This window comes from Sminthopsis crassicaudata, chromosome 5 (assembly GCF_048593235.1).
Source record: "Sminthopsis crassicaudata isolate SCR6 chromosome 5, ASM4859323v1, whole genome shotgun sequence".
In the NCBI taxonomy this organism is placed as follows: domain Eukaryota; kingdom Metazoa; phylum Chordata; class Mammalia; order Dasyuromorphia; family Dasyuridae; genus Sminthopsis; species Sminthopsis crassicaudata.
This window is the reverse complement of record NC_133621.1, coordinates 290,608,517-290,625,090: the sequence shown is the minus strand read 5'-3', so window position 1 is coordinate 290,625,090 and position 16,574 is coordinate 290,608,517. Positions and strand designations below refer to the sequence as shown.

Sequence of the window (16,574 nt, the reverse complement as noted above, 5' to 3'; positions counted from 1 at the left end):
TGTGCCATTTTTGGCATATCAACGATTGCCTTTGATGGTCAAGATGAGGCAATACTCTGCTTGGCTCAGTTATCTTGATGCCAAATGGCCCCATTTCCTTGTATAAAATATTTCACTTGTTCTTTGTGAGAACAATGACTATCTTTATACTAGGAGAAAGGCACTTACTCTTCCTTCTTCTTAGCAGGCCAATACACATTTCCTTGGCTTTCTAATGCATGTACTGGCTTAATTGAAAGAAGGTTGGATTAGTAGTCAAATTCTGATTCTAGTTGTCCCACTAGCTTATGGGCCAGGAGTTCAAGGACCTGGATTCAAATCTTACATTATCTTGTGTAACTTTAGGCAAGTCACTTAAACCTGCTGGACGTCTGCTTCCTCATCTGTAAAATGAAAGGCCTCAGAGCTACTTCTTGTAGCTCTAGATCAATGAACCAATGAATCCTTAGGTGAATGGCTTAACTGCTTTGAGACAGTTTCCTTATTTGTAAAATGTGGAAAATACTTAGCCTAAAAATACTTAGGAAACTTCATCTTCCAATGTAGGGTAGCACCTTCTCAGATTCCCTGGTTGAAGGCTGGCTCTTTACCTACTAAGCCATAGTTTGAACTTGACTAATGCTTGATAATGAATTGATAGATGTAGACCTCCGAAGCCCTCTGATCCAATCAGTCATTTTATAGACAAGGAAATTGAGGCAGTTCTGTGAGCTAAAAAAATTGATGGGAATACTTATATTGGTGATTATAGATTTAGAGCTGGTGAGGATGTCAGAGATCCCTCATTTTACACAGGTCTAGAGAGGATTTGAAGGGAACAGCCTCACTTTTTTTCTAAATAAACTCCATTATCATTGGTTACAATGAAATTGAGAGTCGACTCTCCTCTTGCATGGCTGAGGGTACTTTGTGACTTGGTAAGGCAGATATGGTCATGTCTTCCTGAATTTTGCATCTTTATTAATGATATACCAGGTCCATTGGTATCAAGCAGCAGGATTCAAACCTTCCCTTTGACATTACTACCTCGGACCGGATGGCCTTTGACAACCCTACAACTCTTCAAGATTGAGATCTGGGATGCTGTCCTATCACATTGTCTCATTTCCTCCCTATAAAGTAAAGGATTTTGACCACATGTTCTTTGAGGATCTTTGTAGCTTGAAATCTAGCTTTGTTCTTAAATAAAGTGTTTTTGCAACTTATATAAAGTTAAAATTCAAAACAATAATTTACATAGTACTTTGCACTTTGTAATAATATATAAAGTGCTTTGCAAACCCTAAAATTTATAAGATTTATAATAGATATATAAAGTACATTGCACTTTATAATAACATATAAAGTACTTTGCAAATCTTAAAATTTATGATATGTAAAATGTTTAACATTTATAAGATTTATAATGATGATATATAAAATGCTTTGTAAACCTTAAAATTTTGAAGATTTATAATAATATAAATGTTTATTGTTATAATAGTTATATTACAATCAATCATCATTATTATAGCCAAGGGATTTGTATTTTGCCATCCCTAGAGTATCTTAGAAATCTTAGAAAGGACACTTCTGACAACTGAGATCGGTTTGGACTTGGGACTCAGCTATAAGGTTAATAGCTAAATATACAACTGCCAATGTCCTGGCAGAGAGGAAACCTGATGCTGGCTTCCTCCAGCCTTCGTAAACAGGTGTGGGATCCGTAGCTTCCTGGAGCTTTGGGAGCTGATTGCTGTCACCAGTCTCATGGGAGCAGGGCCTGTATACCCATCCTGTGGTTCAGGTTTTAATAGAGGCTATTTCTGCACCAGAAACTACACTGGCCTTTAATTTAGCCTTAAGGCATCTGTGCAAATTGGAGCAGATTCAATGTTTCACAAGGAAACTGAACAGCTTAAAAGAAAAATAAAACTATTTTTAGGGCTAAGTAAAACACAGATTTCTGGATTGTGAGCTGCAAAATGGGGGGGGGGGGATTGTATGGCCTTGATGATCATAGATAATTAGAAGCCATAGAGTCCAGCTTCCTGTTTTTAGAGAGGGCAGAGGCGGGGCAGGGAGGAGGGATACTGAGGCCCACCAAGGTTAAATGTCTCTCCTAGTGTCACAAAGTAGAATTATAGTATCCTAGGACCATAGGTGGCAAGCTGGAAAGGGTTTTAGAAAAATCATCTGGATTGAACCCCTTATTTCCCATCTTAGAAAACTGAGAACATGATGCAAGACCTTACATTCAGTTAGCAAAGACTTTAAAAGGCCAATGAACAGTCTCCTCACTTTTCAGAGGATCTCAGAAAGAGATCAAAGGGTAGATAGAGATCTGGAAGGGACCTCGGAGGCCATCTAGTTCAATACTCGTTCTAACAGATGGAGAAACTGAGGCTCTAGGAGATTAAGCTTCTCACAGATATCACCAGACTCATATTTGGACTCCTTTATCAAAGTGGACTGAAGGCTGAATCTGCAGTCAGGAAGATCTGAGTTCAAATTCAGCCACCTTCACCTTCACCTGTCACCTTCAGCAAATCAGATTAACCTCTCTGCCCCTGTTCCCTCACTTGTAAAATGGGGATGATAATAGCTCCAGCCTGTTGGGAAGATCAAGAGACAATATTTTTAAAGGGCCTTGCAAATCTTAAAGCATCATATAAAAGTTGCAACAATCTCAACTTTAACTTTATATTCTTCAAACCTCACATAGTAAATTCTAATTACTATTAATGTCCATGAAATCTGATTTTTTTCTGCTCTTTCTAAATAGTGAACTCATCCCCATTGAAATTACTTTCTGTTTGTTTTGAATTTCTTTGGTATTTATTTATCTTGCTATATGCTGTAAACTGCTTCTTGTAGACTAAGCTCTTAGAGGACAAGAATTAACTGAATTTTTAATTCTATATCCCCAGTACCTGGGACAGTTCCTGGCACATAAATGCTCACTGAATTGATTGTAGAGGTGAAAGGGACCTCAGAGGTCATCAGCCTAACTCAGCTTGATAGACCTTAAGTTGTAAGGAACCTTAGAGATTCTTTCATCCAAATGATTCATTTCATAGTGGGATGGAGGGTGGGGAAAATGATCCACAAGGTTAAGTTCCATGCCCAACGTCACCCTGTTAGCAAGTGGAAGAGCCTGAATATCAGGTGCTCAGACTTTCAATCTAATCGGTAGCATTGATGCTGGAGCAGCTGCAACCAGCTTAGGAGAGCCAATTGTTAAATTTTCAATGTAAACATTATCATCTCAGAAATTGGCAAGTGCCACAAATCAGAATTTGATTTATTGCTAGTCTACATTTAGGAGAAAATATTAATAATTCATGTTAAACTTAAAGAGTATGTTGACTGGACATTTCCCTTTTTGAATAGCCAGTAGTTTAAAGCCATTCTTTTCCCCCTTCTTTCTTAGTATCCTGCAGAGATAAGGAATTATGAATATGACCCAAATTTTGCCATTCGTGGTCTTCATTATGACGTGCATCGGGTAAGTTTATTCTTCCCCCCTTCTTTATAATTAGACTCTGTACATGACTCAATATCTGCCCTGCAAATGAGGTAATTTAATCCTTTGTTACTCAGTAAAAATGATCTTCAATGATTTTCTTTTAGTGTTTTGGGATAATTAGTATGAATTATCCAAAATGACTTTGGAGAGGATTTCTTTCAAAGAGGCCATGTGAAAAGAAGAAAGAAATGGATTAATCTGGAGTAGAGATTTATTCACAGCATCAATCTTCAGTCTTTTGAGTGGGACTCAGTTACTTATTAATAGACAAAAGTGTCTGGAACCTGCCAAGCTTTGAATGTTGGTTTCTACTGCAGCATTTGATTTTTGCCTTATGTGTGTATATGTGTATGTGTGGGTATATTCACATACATACATACACACATACGTATATGTATATATATGTGCTTATGAACATGCAGTGGAAAGCCAATGTAATATTCTTTTCTCTCATGGAGAATTTATGGAAACATATGGACAAAAGTCACCCAGGATAAAGGGTAGATATGGAGAAGTTGGGATAATCTTACTGGAAGGGCCTGCCACAATGAAGAGAGATTTAGAGCTAGAAAGGACCTTCGAAATTCTTTTTTTTTCCCCCTGAGGCTGGGGTTAAGTGACTTGCCTAGGGTCACACAGCTAGGAAGTATTAAGTGTCTGAGACCAGATTTGAACTTGGGTCCTCCTGAATTCAGGGCTGGTGCTCTATCTACTGCGTCACCTAGCTGCCCCCATCCTTCCAAATTCTTTAATCCAAACCCGAGAAGCCCAGAGAGGGAGATAATTTGCTTCAGTCACCCAGAATCACAGATTTAGAACTGAAGGGGATGTTAAAGATCCCTTGGTACAGAGTTCTTAATCTTCCTGGTTATGATAGGTCTTAAGATGATCCATGGATATATTTGGGGAGGATGTAGGTGAAATTGGGTGGAAAAAAGTTATATCTTGGTTTTCAGTAACTTAATTAAAACTGAGTATTTCTTTCAATTATGAATTTAAAAAAAGAAAACATGATTATGAGAAGGGGCTCTTGTAGCCTTCACCAGATTTCCAAAAAAGGAATCCTTGCTCTAGGCCCATATTTGCAGATAAAACAGAATGACTTCTGTGAGGTTACCCAAGGATAATCACAGAGGGAGAGCTTGAGAGAGCCTTGAGTACCTTTTACAGATGGGGAAACTGAGGCATACATGGGTTTAATGAGCATAATTTTATTTGATCATCACGGCAGCACCATACTGATAGTATTAGGTGAATTCTCATTCCTGGGCTCAGAAATATTAAATGGCTTATTCATGTTTGCAAAACTAATTAGAAGTAAAGAAAAGACAGAAGACCTAGGATCATGATCTGGAGTTGGAAGGGATCAACCCTATTGTTTTAAAGATGGGAAAACTGAGGCACAGAACAGGCTCTTGGGATTATATCTAGATGTAGAGCTAGAAAGGCCCTTAAAGCCCTATTCCCCTCCATTCACAAACGAGAAAATGGAGACCCATATAAGGGCAAATATCTTTAATGATAAAATCAATATGCATATCTTATCAGAAGCTTACTAGGTTCTTACTAGCTTACTAAATAACTTACTAGCTTTGTGACCCTGGGCAAGTCACTTAAGTTTGCCTCAGCTGAAAAATGAGCATAATAACAGCACATAACTCCTAGAGCTATTGTGTGAGTCAAATGAAATAATAACACACTGCCTAGCACATAGTAAGTACAATATAAATATTTATTTCCCCTTCCCATAAGATGCAGATAGTTTACCTCTTTACTTGAGAAAGATAATAGTCATGTATTAGTAATGATATCCAATTATTTGTCCATCTAAGACAAATCAAATTTTTTCAGTAAACATGGAGATAATTCTGAATTATTTATCTTTATTTTATTTTTAGTTAATGAATTAAAACAAGCATTTCTACAATTTAATAAAAATGATGATTGGAGGAAACTGCAAATCCCTTATGTACAAGTTGCTAATGCCTTTTAAATATATAATAGTTACCATGTAAACTGTGTCTGTTTTTAAAGGCCATATTGATGAAGATTGATGCTTTTCATTATATCCAGCTGGGAACTGTGTACAGGTAAGCCGAAATGTACATTCATCTCTAATGTGCGTCATGGACTTTCTTCCAAGGCAATTGTTCCCATAAAGGCCTCTATGAGTATTGCTCCAGACCAATGTCCTTATTGCGTAGTATTTCTGTTTGGCTAGCTCTGGGAGCCTGAATTTCATCACTATGGATATGCCAATGGCGTTGACTTTTTGTCTTGCCCCATTGCACTCTTTTGGCTCTGGAGGAGAGAGTAAGGCTTATGATTTTGTGTAACTCCACTTTATTTTGATTGATTCACATGTATATCAGGATATTACTCTAGTGATATCATTGGACCCCTCTGAAAATGAAGGACGAAAAACAACAATCCCCTTCACTGATGTTGATTGCCATCCTTCTACAATTTAGTATAGAATCCTCAGGAGTAGCTGAGGCTGAATGATCCATCCCTCTTTACCCCCTTCCCCCCCCCAAGTGAGGAGGGTCACTGTACCTTTCTTAGCCTTCCAGTTGTATGGCCTAGCTTTGTATTCTAGTGTGGGAAGAGGAGCTGTCCCAGGTCCTGCCCTGCTTGTGCAACTTGGGAGAGCCTGGCCTTAACATGGTACCACAGAAAGAGAGCAGACTGGTAAGGACCTTAAAGGCCATCCAGTGCAGCCCCATTCATGTTACAGATAAGGAAACTGAGGTCCATGGAGGGGAAGTGCCTGGCCTGAACTCATACCTCAGTATGAGCAGGACTCTGCTCTGAATACCAGCTCTTGATCCATTCATATTTCTCTGAGGTCTCTGAATCTCTCCCTTTCCTTTCCCTTCCCACCTTTTTGGGGGGCCTGTGGTCTTAATGATGTAGGGAACTCTCAGGAAGAAAATTTCATGTCCCAATGTATCTTGTTACCTGCTCTGCAACTTCATTCTGGAGTGTTTTCTGGAGGGCAGTGAGAAGTTCATTAGTTTGTTGTGGGGCACACAGTTGCTATATATTATAAGAAGGATTTCAACCCAGGCCTTTCTGACTCCCAACTAGCTCCCTAGATACCACATTAGGCTGCCATTTTTAAAAGATATAAAACCTTAGTCTCCTTGAAGCAAACGAGTAGCAAGTGGTGCCTTCTCCTCTTAATAATAATACATATGGGGAAATTGAGGGACTGGTGTTAAATCATTTCATGTCACTTGATGATGGGTCTGGGGATGGAAATCTTTCTTATATAGCTGTGTGGATGATCCAAAAGGCCCTTGGAGTTCTCTTCTAATTTGTTAGAAATCTTTAACTGTGCTCTCACTAAACTGTGTACCCTTTTTAACTTCCAGAGGACTCACTGTCGTCCCAGATGAGGAAGTCATTGAGATGTACGAAGGCTCCCATGTCCCCCTGGAACAAATGAGTGACTTCTATGGAAAGGTAATTTGGAATAAAGATTGGCTTTTTTCTGTCTTAGAAACACTTTCTGGCAAACATCAGTAATGGAATGTCACTTCTGCCTTTGGAGAATCAACCAGGAGAAATAGTGTCACCCTGTTTACCTCAGTTTCCTCTTCTGTAAAATGAGCTGGAAGAGGAAATGGCAACTCTCTCCAGTGTCTCTGCCAAGAAAACCCCAAATAGGGCCACAGTCAGGCAAGACTGAAGTGACTGAACAGCAAATAACAGATGAATTAATATATTTATTAGATATAGAGCAGAAGAGATCATAAGATGTCACTTTGGGCACAATAATATAAAAAAACTTTAAGACCCTCCTTGCTCTAGATTCCTTGTTTTAGGATTATCTAAAGGTTCATCTGAGGTTGCACATATAGAATCATAAAGGTGTAAAGGACCTTGGACATCCTCTAGTCCAGTGGTGTCAAACATAAATAGAAATGGAGATCAGGATCCCTGTGGACCACATATTGACTTAAAAGATCAACATTAATTTTATCTGTGTTTTATTTTAATTTTAATTATTTTGTTAAATATTTCTAATGTACATCTTAATCTGATAAGTAGAAAACAGAGTTCATGATCCCTGTGGGCTACATGTTGATTTAGAAGATCACAAATTAATATAACCTATGTTTTATTATATTTTTTTATTATTTAAAAATATTTTGAGGTATATTTTTAAAAACATTTGATTTGGGCTGCACTTAAAGTGTAGCAAGCCTCATGTGGGACATTTCTAATTGAATATCTTTATTTTTTCAAATGAAATAATATTTGTAAAGCACTTAGCCCAGTGCCTAGTATATAATGGTAGGGCTGTATAAATGCTTATCTTTCTCCCACCCCCAATTTTGCAGATGAGGAAGATGTGACCCCGAGAGAATGAGACCTATTTGAGGTCACACAGGTAATAAATAATAGAGGCAAAAGACAGAAAACAGAGATTAAGTGACTTGTTGTGTATTTGTATGGTTTACAACTTGGCAAGTTGTATAGATGGGAGTGGTAGAGCCAGAGACTTTGGCTTTGAATCCAGTCTACCTTCCATTTTGTTATGCTGTATCTCTCCGCTCTTATAAAGTTTCTGTTTCTTCTTTTCCCGCAGAGTTCTCATGGAAACACGATGAAGCAGTTCATGGACATCTTTTCCTTACCAGAGATGACCCTCCTCTCTTGCGTCAATGAGTATTTTCTGAAGAACAACCTTGATTATGAGCCTGTGCATCTCTACAAGGATGTCAAGGTTGTGCCTGAGGCTGGGATGGGGGAATGGGAGCAGGGGAGGAGAAGGGGGCTGGAGAAGAGAATTAGTGCTTTGGTTCAGCTTGGCCAGGGGAATTGAATCCTTTAACTAATGTTACAGCTTTGGATTTTAAAACATATTCTTGGAAAATTTGGATTTCTTTCATTTGTTTGAGAATCTTGAGCTTTTTAAGGGATCCCATTACATCAGAGGAATTATTTTCTTGGTTCTATACCAGCTCATATAAATCTCAAGTTTTGTCAAATTCTTTATTTTCATTGTTTCTTAATGATCTTCATATGGTATTCATAACTTGAATTCGGTTCTCACAGTTCAGCCCTTTTCTTGAGCTCTGCTCATAAATTGATACCAGGAGGATGGCCAACGTATGGCTCCAGCTCTGGTTGCTTGGCTGTTGGGCCAGATTTGTTGAGTGTGTCTTCCTGGTAGTGGTTGAGGATGTATCACTGGGAGTAGAGAGAGAGACAAAGAAGATGAGTTTGGTATAGGGCAAAGAGTCAGAGGACATGAGTTTCAATCTCAGTCCTGCTATTTTCTTCTTTTGTGACCACTTAAGCTCAGTGAGACTCAATTTTTCTCATCTGTAAAGTGAAAAGATTAGACTAATTGGCCTCTTGAGCTCCCTTCCACCTCTGGGTTGATGATTCCATGAACTGGATTCAAATTATGGATCTGCTGTGGACTGCTAGCTTTGGCAAGTTATAAGCCTCAGTTTCCCCTTTTGTAAAAAGAACAAGTTGGACTGGATGGCCTTTAAGCCTGGAGCTAGAAGGGTCCATGTCTCAAACGTAATCCTGTGATGTCTCGAATTGATTGCTTTTTCCCCCTCTCTGGTAACCAAGAAGCTGGTCTGGCTGCTGTCCAGCACTGAGAGGGCTCATGGGAGGAGATCAATCAATTGCAAATCTTCCCCCTCACTTGCCATGCTGAGCATTGCTTTGAAACTGATGTACATCAAAGTAGAAGCTTTTTTCTCCCCCTCTAAGAGGAGGTATTTAAGGAAAGGAACAAAGCTGAGAATGAAACTAGTATTTAGGCGCTGCCAAAATTATAGATGAGACAGTAATTACTTTAGGGGCTGTTGAATTGGATTGTGATTCAAGCCTGTCTGTCTCAAAACTGTTCAATGATCTTTTTTTTTTCTGATTAAAAGTATATTGATCTTTTGCCAGGATTCAATCAGAGATGTCCACATCAAAGGGATTATGTACAGAGCAATTGAAGCGGATATTGGTGAGTCAACTCAACTAGTATTTATTAAGTTCCTGCTGTGTGCCAGGCAGTGAAGGCTGGGGATGCAGAGAAAGAACCAAAAGAAAAACCAAGCAACCCTCCCCCCCAAAAAGCCAAACCCACCCTAGCAGTTCAAATTTCACATTCTCTGTGAAGATGCCTTATTTTTTCTTTGCTCTGCACCTGAGGGAATGTGTCTTGTCAGGTTATCTGCTTTGGGAAAGCCCTGAGCTTGGACTCATGGGACCTCAGTTTGAATTTTGGCTCTGCCCCTTATTACTTGAGTGATACTGGGTACCTCGCTTCCCTTTTTTGAGCTTAAGGTTCCCCCTCTGTACAGTTGGGGGTTTGGATTAGATGGTCTCCAGGATCTCTTGGGAGTCTAGAGCTATGGACTTAAGATTCTGGATTTGGCCATGAGGACATGTTCATGGACACAGAACAGAGCCATTTTACCTTATCTCTGTCTGAATTCATCTTCCCATCCATATGCTGGGGTAGTACAAAGAGCTTAGAGACCAATCAATCAATAAGTATTTTTAAGCACCTATGATGTGCTGGGCACTGTTCTGTGCCCCAGAGGTTCAAAGAAAGGCAAAAATAGGCTTTACCTACAAAAAGTTCAGATTCTCATGAGGGAGACAGCCCATGAACAGCTTGTACAAAGAAGAAATATATAGGATAGAAGGAAGGCATTCGATCCCTTTGGAAAAGGGATTCTGATTCTGGTGAAAATTCATCCATCAAAATGTTTTTGCTCATCTTTGCCTGACAGAGTCAAGCTTATGAGAGAGTTTCATACATTGGATCAGTCTAGCTTGTTTTATGAAGATGAGACTTACAGAATCTTAGGTGTATAAGAAGGAGCTTAATGATAAATCTACTACTGGGCAAGGGGATTAGGGAAGGATTCTTGCAGAAAGTGAGATTTTAACTGAGACCTAAAGGAAGCTGGGAGGAAGAAGAAAGGAAGGGGAAAACTCCAGGTGGGGGCCAGCTGGTAAAAATGCTCAGTTGAGTAATGGAGCACCATGTTTGAGGAACAGCCAAGGGTCCAGTGTCACCAGATAATATTCTTGGGGGGGGTAAGAACACAGAAAGGTAAGAGGGGACCAGCTTGTAAAGGACTTTAAAAGCCAGATGGAAGGTTTTATGTTTGATCCTGGAGGTGATAGGAAGCCAGTGGTGTTGGATGGTGTGGGATGTGTATGTGTCCATGTGTGGGGGTGTGTGCATGTACAGTGAGAGAAAGACACCCTGGATTGAGCAGAGATTTGAGGCAGGGAGACCAAGCAGAAAGTAATTTCCAGATGGTGACATTGTTAGGGTGCAGCCTATTCATTTTCCAGATGAGTCAAGAGGTCACGAGATTAAATGTTTTACCTAGGGTCCTACAATTAATAAGTATCTGAGGAAGGATTTCAATCCAAGTTTTTTTGATTTTTTTCCAAGTCCAATAATCTTATCCACCATTCCATACTGGTGAATTTAACATCTGTGTGCACTTTTTCTTTCTCTTTTTAATCTGTCTATCTGTCTTTTCCTCCCTTCCTCTGCCTCTGCCTGTATATATCTCTCTGTCTCTGTCTCTGTCTCTCTCTGTCTCTGTCTCTCTCTCTCTGTCTGTCTCTCTCAGAGAAGTATATCTGCTATGCTGAGCAGACCCGTGCAGTGCTGGCCAAGTTGGCGAATCATGGCAAGAAGATGTTCCTTATCACCAACAGCCCCAGCAGCTTCGTGTAAGTTGGCTGTTTGGTAGCTAAGTCCATTTTGTTTTAAAACTTGAAAATGATCCATCAGAATGACTTTAACATTGCACTAATGTGACTTTGAATGCTCTAGGGACAAAGGGATGCGGTACATCGTTGGGAAGGACTGGCGGGATCTCTTTGATGTAGTCATCGTTCAGGCTGAGAAGCCCAACTTCTTCAACGACCGGCGGAGGTAAGAATCTTTTTTCCCCAAGAGACAGGATTTTGTTCATTTACTGCTAGGTGAGGGCTCACTCTGGGGGATGTCTTTTGGTAAAATTGATTGATAAAATCACAAGCATCCTATCTTATAAGTGTATTTTTTAATCCTTTTGGAAAAGGAATTCTAAGATTGGTGAAAATTCATCTGTCAAAATGTCAAAATCTGGCAGAGTCAGGCTTCTAAGAAAGTTGCATAGAGGAAAAGATCAAATTTGGCTTGTTTTGTGAAGATGAGACATATAGAATCTAAGGAGAATAAGAATCATCTTAATGACAAATCTACTAGCTGTGTGGCTCTGGGCAAGTCCCTTAGCCCTGTTTGCCTCATGAACTGGAGAAGGAAATGGCAGATCACTCTGGTATCTTTGCTGAGAAAATCCCAAAGGAGGTCATGGCTATGACTGAAATCTCTCAGTAACTAGACAATGTCTAGTCCAATTTCCCATCCATTCTGCGAATCCATATATACAACAGAGTCTCCTTAAATGCTTCCAGTGACAGGGAGCTTAGTCCTGACAGGTCAGTCCATTCTGGACATTATTTTGACTATACCTTCTTTCCCCCTTTTCTCCCTTTCTCCTTCTTTCTCCCCCTTTCTCCCTCCCCCCTCCACTTTCCAGTAGTTTTTATCCACTGTTGTTTTCTAGTCAACCTTTCTAAGCCTCGGGCAATGGTTTGCAGGCTTATCTAATATTCTGGAGGTTGTTCTCATTAACGGCTGATTGGCCATTAAGATCACTGAAAGGAGTGTCCCCAGATGATATCACTAGTCCTTGACAGATTGTTATGGCATGGCCTCCCTGGTATTATGGTCCTCTAGGAGAATGAAGAACAAACAATGACAGTGGAATGACATTACAGTTTTTTAGTTCTGACCTTGAAACCCATCTTTGCTCTTCCCCATGGCTAACCTTTATAAACCTGAGGGTATCTGTGATGGCTTTCTCTCTGCTTCCTGGTCTTAATTCTTTTGACTGTTTCTCACATGGCATCCTCTTAAGCCTTTCCATCATCCTGCTTGCTCTCTTTTGTGGACAGACCCTATTTTGTGGATGCTCTTAAGATTTGGAGTCCAGGGTTTACCCTGGTACTCTATGAGTGGTGGCTAGTGGGGGATGGCTGACAGAACTCCAGATTTGGAGACGGAAATCCTGGGTTCTGATCTCAGCTTGCAGCCATGTAACTGTGGTCAAGCTCTGATTTTTTTTTATCATTATATGGATAAAATATCCATATTCAATAAACATGTAGTACAGAATAGTAGCTAGAGACAAACTAATAAACTTCTCTGATTTCCCATTTGTAAAATGAGTATGTTATGAATTACTTCTGAATGGAAGCTAGACAATTGCTTTGGGATTGGGTAGACCTGTGTTCAAATTCTGTCCCTGATACCTATTGGCTGTTTGAGCCTGGACAAGACACGGTGCTCTAGGCAACTCTAAGACTTATGAACTTCAGAGAAGGTGCCATCTTGTATTGATAGAGGGAATTTCCATAGCTGGGAGTTTCTTAAACTTTTGTAGGGTTAGAATCACCAAAGTTTAAAGTGATATAATAGAAATGCACGCATGATACTTTTAGGATAGGGATAGATAGGGATTGTATCTGTGATTTCATTGATCTGGGAAACTCCCAGATAAGGATGTTCCTTTTACCGAAGCAGTTTGGCACCTTCTTTCTACTTAAAGCCTTAGAGAGTTGTTTAGAATACTTAGAGGTTAAATGACTTGTTCAAGATCACAAAATCTGAATGTATCAGAAGCACTTCTTGAATTCAGGTTTTCCTGGCTCCAAGGCCTGCTTTCTCTTCCTTACACCAGGTGCCTCTCCCAGAGTTCTTTTTGCTACTAGTCAAGAAGACCTTGGACATTATTTTTACAAATGTTGCCTGTGTTTGATCGTTTTTAGCCGACATCATGCTGAGAGCTCCTGTAAAACTGAGTCATTTAAAATTCTTAGTTTTGTTTCTTCTACATGAACTGTTTTTAATTGCCCTCACATATACTCATGTGGCTTATTTTAAAAAAGTACTTTCTTGAAAAGGAAAAGTGTTTTTTGAAATACAAAACAGAGGTTTTATTTTTCTCATATTTCATCATCCTGCTTTCAGCTTGTCCTTCCAGACTCTTGAAATATTTTTGAATCCTGATTCATTCAGCATGTGAGCTCTATCCCCTTCAGCTTTGTCCTCTGCACAGATGAGGAACATGTCTTCAAGGTCTTCATCTTAATTGTTGAGAAATACATTGACTTGTAGTGGGTCATCAGTGCAAAATGGGCAAAGAGTATTTTGCTTTTGTCTGGATTTCCTAAACACAGAGTGGATGCTTAATAAATGCATATTAGAATGCAAGGATTATTTTTTTCTTTATATCTCCAGTGGCTAGCACAGAGCTTGGTATGTTCAGTCATATCTAATTCTTTCTAATCCCATGTGCTATTCTGTTTGTGGGGGTTTCTTGGCAAAGAAAGTTTGCCATTTTCTTCTCCAACTCATTTTATAGATGAGGAAACTGAGGTAAACAGGATTAAGTGACTTAAGGGTCATGCAACTATTAAATATCTGGATTTGAAAGTCAAATTTGAACTCAGGTCTTCCTGATTCCAGACACAACACTCTATCTACTGACCTATGAAATTGTCTCCTATGGTATATAGTAGGTGCTTAATAAATGATTGTTGGAATGTAAGCTTCTTGAAGGCAAGAACTCTCTTCCCTTTGAAACCGAGGCAAACAGGATTAAGTTACTTAAGAGTCATGGAACTATTAAATGTCTGGATTTAAAAGTCAGATTTGAACTTGGGTCTTTCTGATTCCAGACTCAACACTTACTCAATCTATTGACCTATTAAATTATCTCCTATGATATATAGTAGGTACTTAATAAGTGCTTGTTGGAATGTAAGCTTCTTGAAGGTAAGGACTCTTTTGCCTTTGCTATATATTTTCAGTGGCCATCACATTATTTAGTGCACAGTAGGTGCTTAATAAATGCTTGTTAGAATATAGGTTCTTTGAGGGCATGAACTCTCTTGCTTTTGCTATATATATCTCCAATGACTAGCATAGTGCTTGGCACATAGTAAGTGCTTAATAAAAGCTTATTGGTATGTAAGTTTCTTGGAGGCAAGAACTCTCTTGTTTTTACCATGTATCTTCAGTGGCTAGCATTACTTGGTGCATAATAGGTGATTAATAAATGCTTGTTAGAAGGTGAGCTTCTTGAGGGCAAAGACTATCTTGTTTTTGTCTTTGTATTTTCAGTGGTTAGCATTTGGTACAGAAAAGGCTCTTAATAAATGATCGTTTATTGATTGTTGAGAGATTTTTTTTCCCCCAAGCTAATATTGACTCACTGATAAATTCTTTAGCCACTTAGGAATATAATGCTGTCTATTGTCAGCCCACATTTGTCCTTGAGCATATCAGGGGAGATTTTGTTAAACGTTGGGTGAAAATGAGCTTTTGGAAGGTCTGAACTGTTTTGTTTTTGCTTTAGTATGCCCCAATGCTGAGCACAGTGTCTGGCATTCAGTAGGTACTTAAATAATATATTGATTTTTTTTTCCTTTCTAGTCCATTTAAGCTGTAGTAACTCCATAAAACAGGGAATGTGGTTAGTGTAGCATAGTTGGTTTTTTTTTTTTTTTTTTGAAGGCTGGGGTTGAGTGACTTGCCCAGGGTCACACAGCTAGGAAATGTAAGTGTCTGAGACAAGATTTGAACTCGGGTCCTCCTGAATTCAGGGCTGGTGTTCCATCCACTGCGCCACCTCGCTGCCCCCAGCATAGTTTGTTCTAAGTGAATCCCTGCTGGCTTGTAGTAGCATCTCTTTTCTTATGTTCTCAAAACATAGGTTCAGTAATCTCTTTCGGCATTTTTCTGAGGTTCCACATAAAACTTTTGTGGTTTTCAGAATTTACATCCTTCTTCCTCCTCTTCCCAGATTTTTTTATTCATTCTTAAATCACCATTCTCAGATTGCAATCCATCTAGCAGCCCCACTGGGGACCTAACTGGAATTGTCAAATTGGGCAAATAGCAAATTCTCTCTCTCCCTCTCTCTTTCCTTTCCTCCCTCCCTCCCTCTCTCTCTGCCTCCCTCTCCCCACATTGTGGGATTGTTTTTTTAATCCACTCTATTTGATTCCATTTTATGGGAGATTTTACCCCATTCACATTCACAGTTATGATCACCAAGTTTTTATTTCCCTCCATCCTATTTTCTCTCCTGTATATATATACTTTTATTTTCCTTAGTAGTGTTTATTTTTGCCCACCCCCCCCCTTCTCTTAGTAGTGCTCTTTTTTTACCCACTCTACCTACTTATGTTATCTTCTATCACCCATGAAGACCGAGATAGCACCTAGATCCCTTAGAATCAGTCAGAATCAGGATAAGTAAAAGTCCTTGGTCTTTATTCTTGGTCTTTAGGGGTAGAAGTGAATTGGATGGATGCAGGATCTCCATGACCTCTCCTCCTCTATCGCCAAAGTAACTCTGGCTTGTCTTACTCCACCCCTAGTCCCTCCTACAATTCTCTGTATACACTAGCACAGAAATGGAAGGGCCATTTTCCAAGCATAAGCTAATAGAGTATTGTCCAATGGGTAATTAATAAGTGTTCGGTTGTCTGACCCAGTGCATCAACTTAGAGTTTCAGCCCTTTACAATCACCCTTCTCCTTTCCCCAAGTAGTGTTTTTTTCCAACCCATCCCACCCCCACTACCTTATCTTTTACCATCCCTTCCCCCTTCTTATTTTTTCCTCTAGTGTTTCTGCCCTCACTTCTATCTTGCCCCTCCCTTTTCTTTCCTCTTTCTCCTCCTACTTTTTATGAGTAGATAAATTTCTATACTCAATTGAATAATTGTTATTCCCTCTTTGAGCCCAAACTGATGAGAACAAGCTTCAGACAATGCTCACTCTCCTCCTTTGTCCCCTTTTTTGTAATAGGTCTTTTATGCTTCTTCATGTGATCTAATTTATCATTATACCTCCCCTTTTCTCTTTTCCCAGTATAGACCTTTTTTAACCCTTAATATCTTTTTCTTTGATGTCATCATATCAAAGACCATTCACAACCATACCCTCTGTC

General features: G+C 39.3%; 1 protein-coding gene across 1 annotated transcript in view; it reads left to right on the top strand.

Moving 5' to 3' along the window:
- Nucleotides 1–16,574, top strand: part of NT5DC3 (5'-nucleotidase domain containing 3) — a 92,517-nt gene that overhangs the window by 56,567 nt on the left and 19,376 nt on the right. The window contains exons 3-9 of the mRNA XM_074271421.1: nucleotides 3,413–3,487; nucleotides 5,543–5,598; nucleotides 6,886–6,976; nucleotides 8,106–8,243; nucleotides 9,437–9,497; nucleotides 11,134–11,236; nucleotides 11,340–11,441. Of these exons, the coding sequence (XP_074127522.1) occupies nucleotides 3,413–3,487; nucleotides 5,543–5,598; nucleotides 6,886–6,976; nucleotides 8,106–8,243; nucleotides 9,437–9,497; nucleotides 11,134–11,236; nucleotides 11,340–11,441 (626 nt within the window). The remainder of the gene's footprint in view (nucleotides 1–3,412; nucleotides 3,488–5,542; nucleotides 5,599–6,885; nucleotides 6,977–8,105; nucleotides 8,244–9,436; nucleotides 9,498–11,133; nucleotides 11,237–11,339; nucleotides 11,442–16,574) is intronic.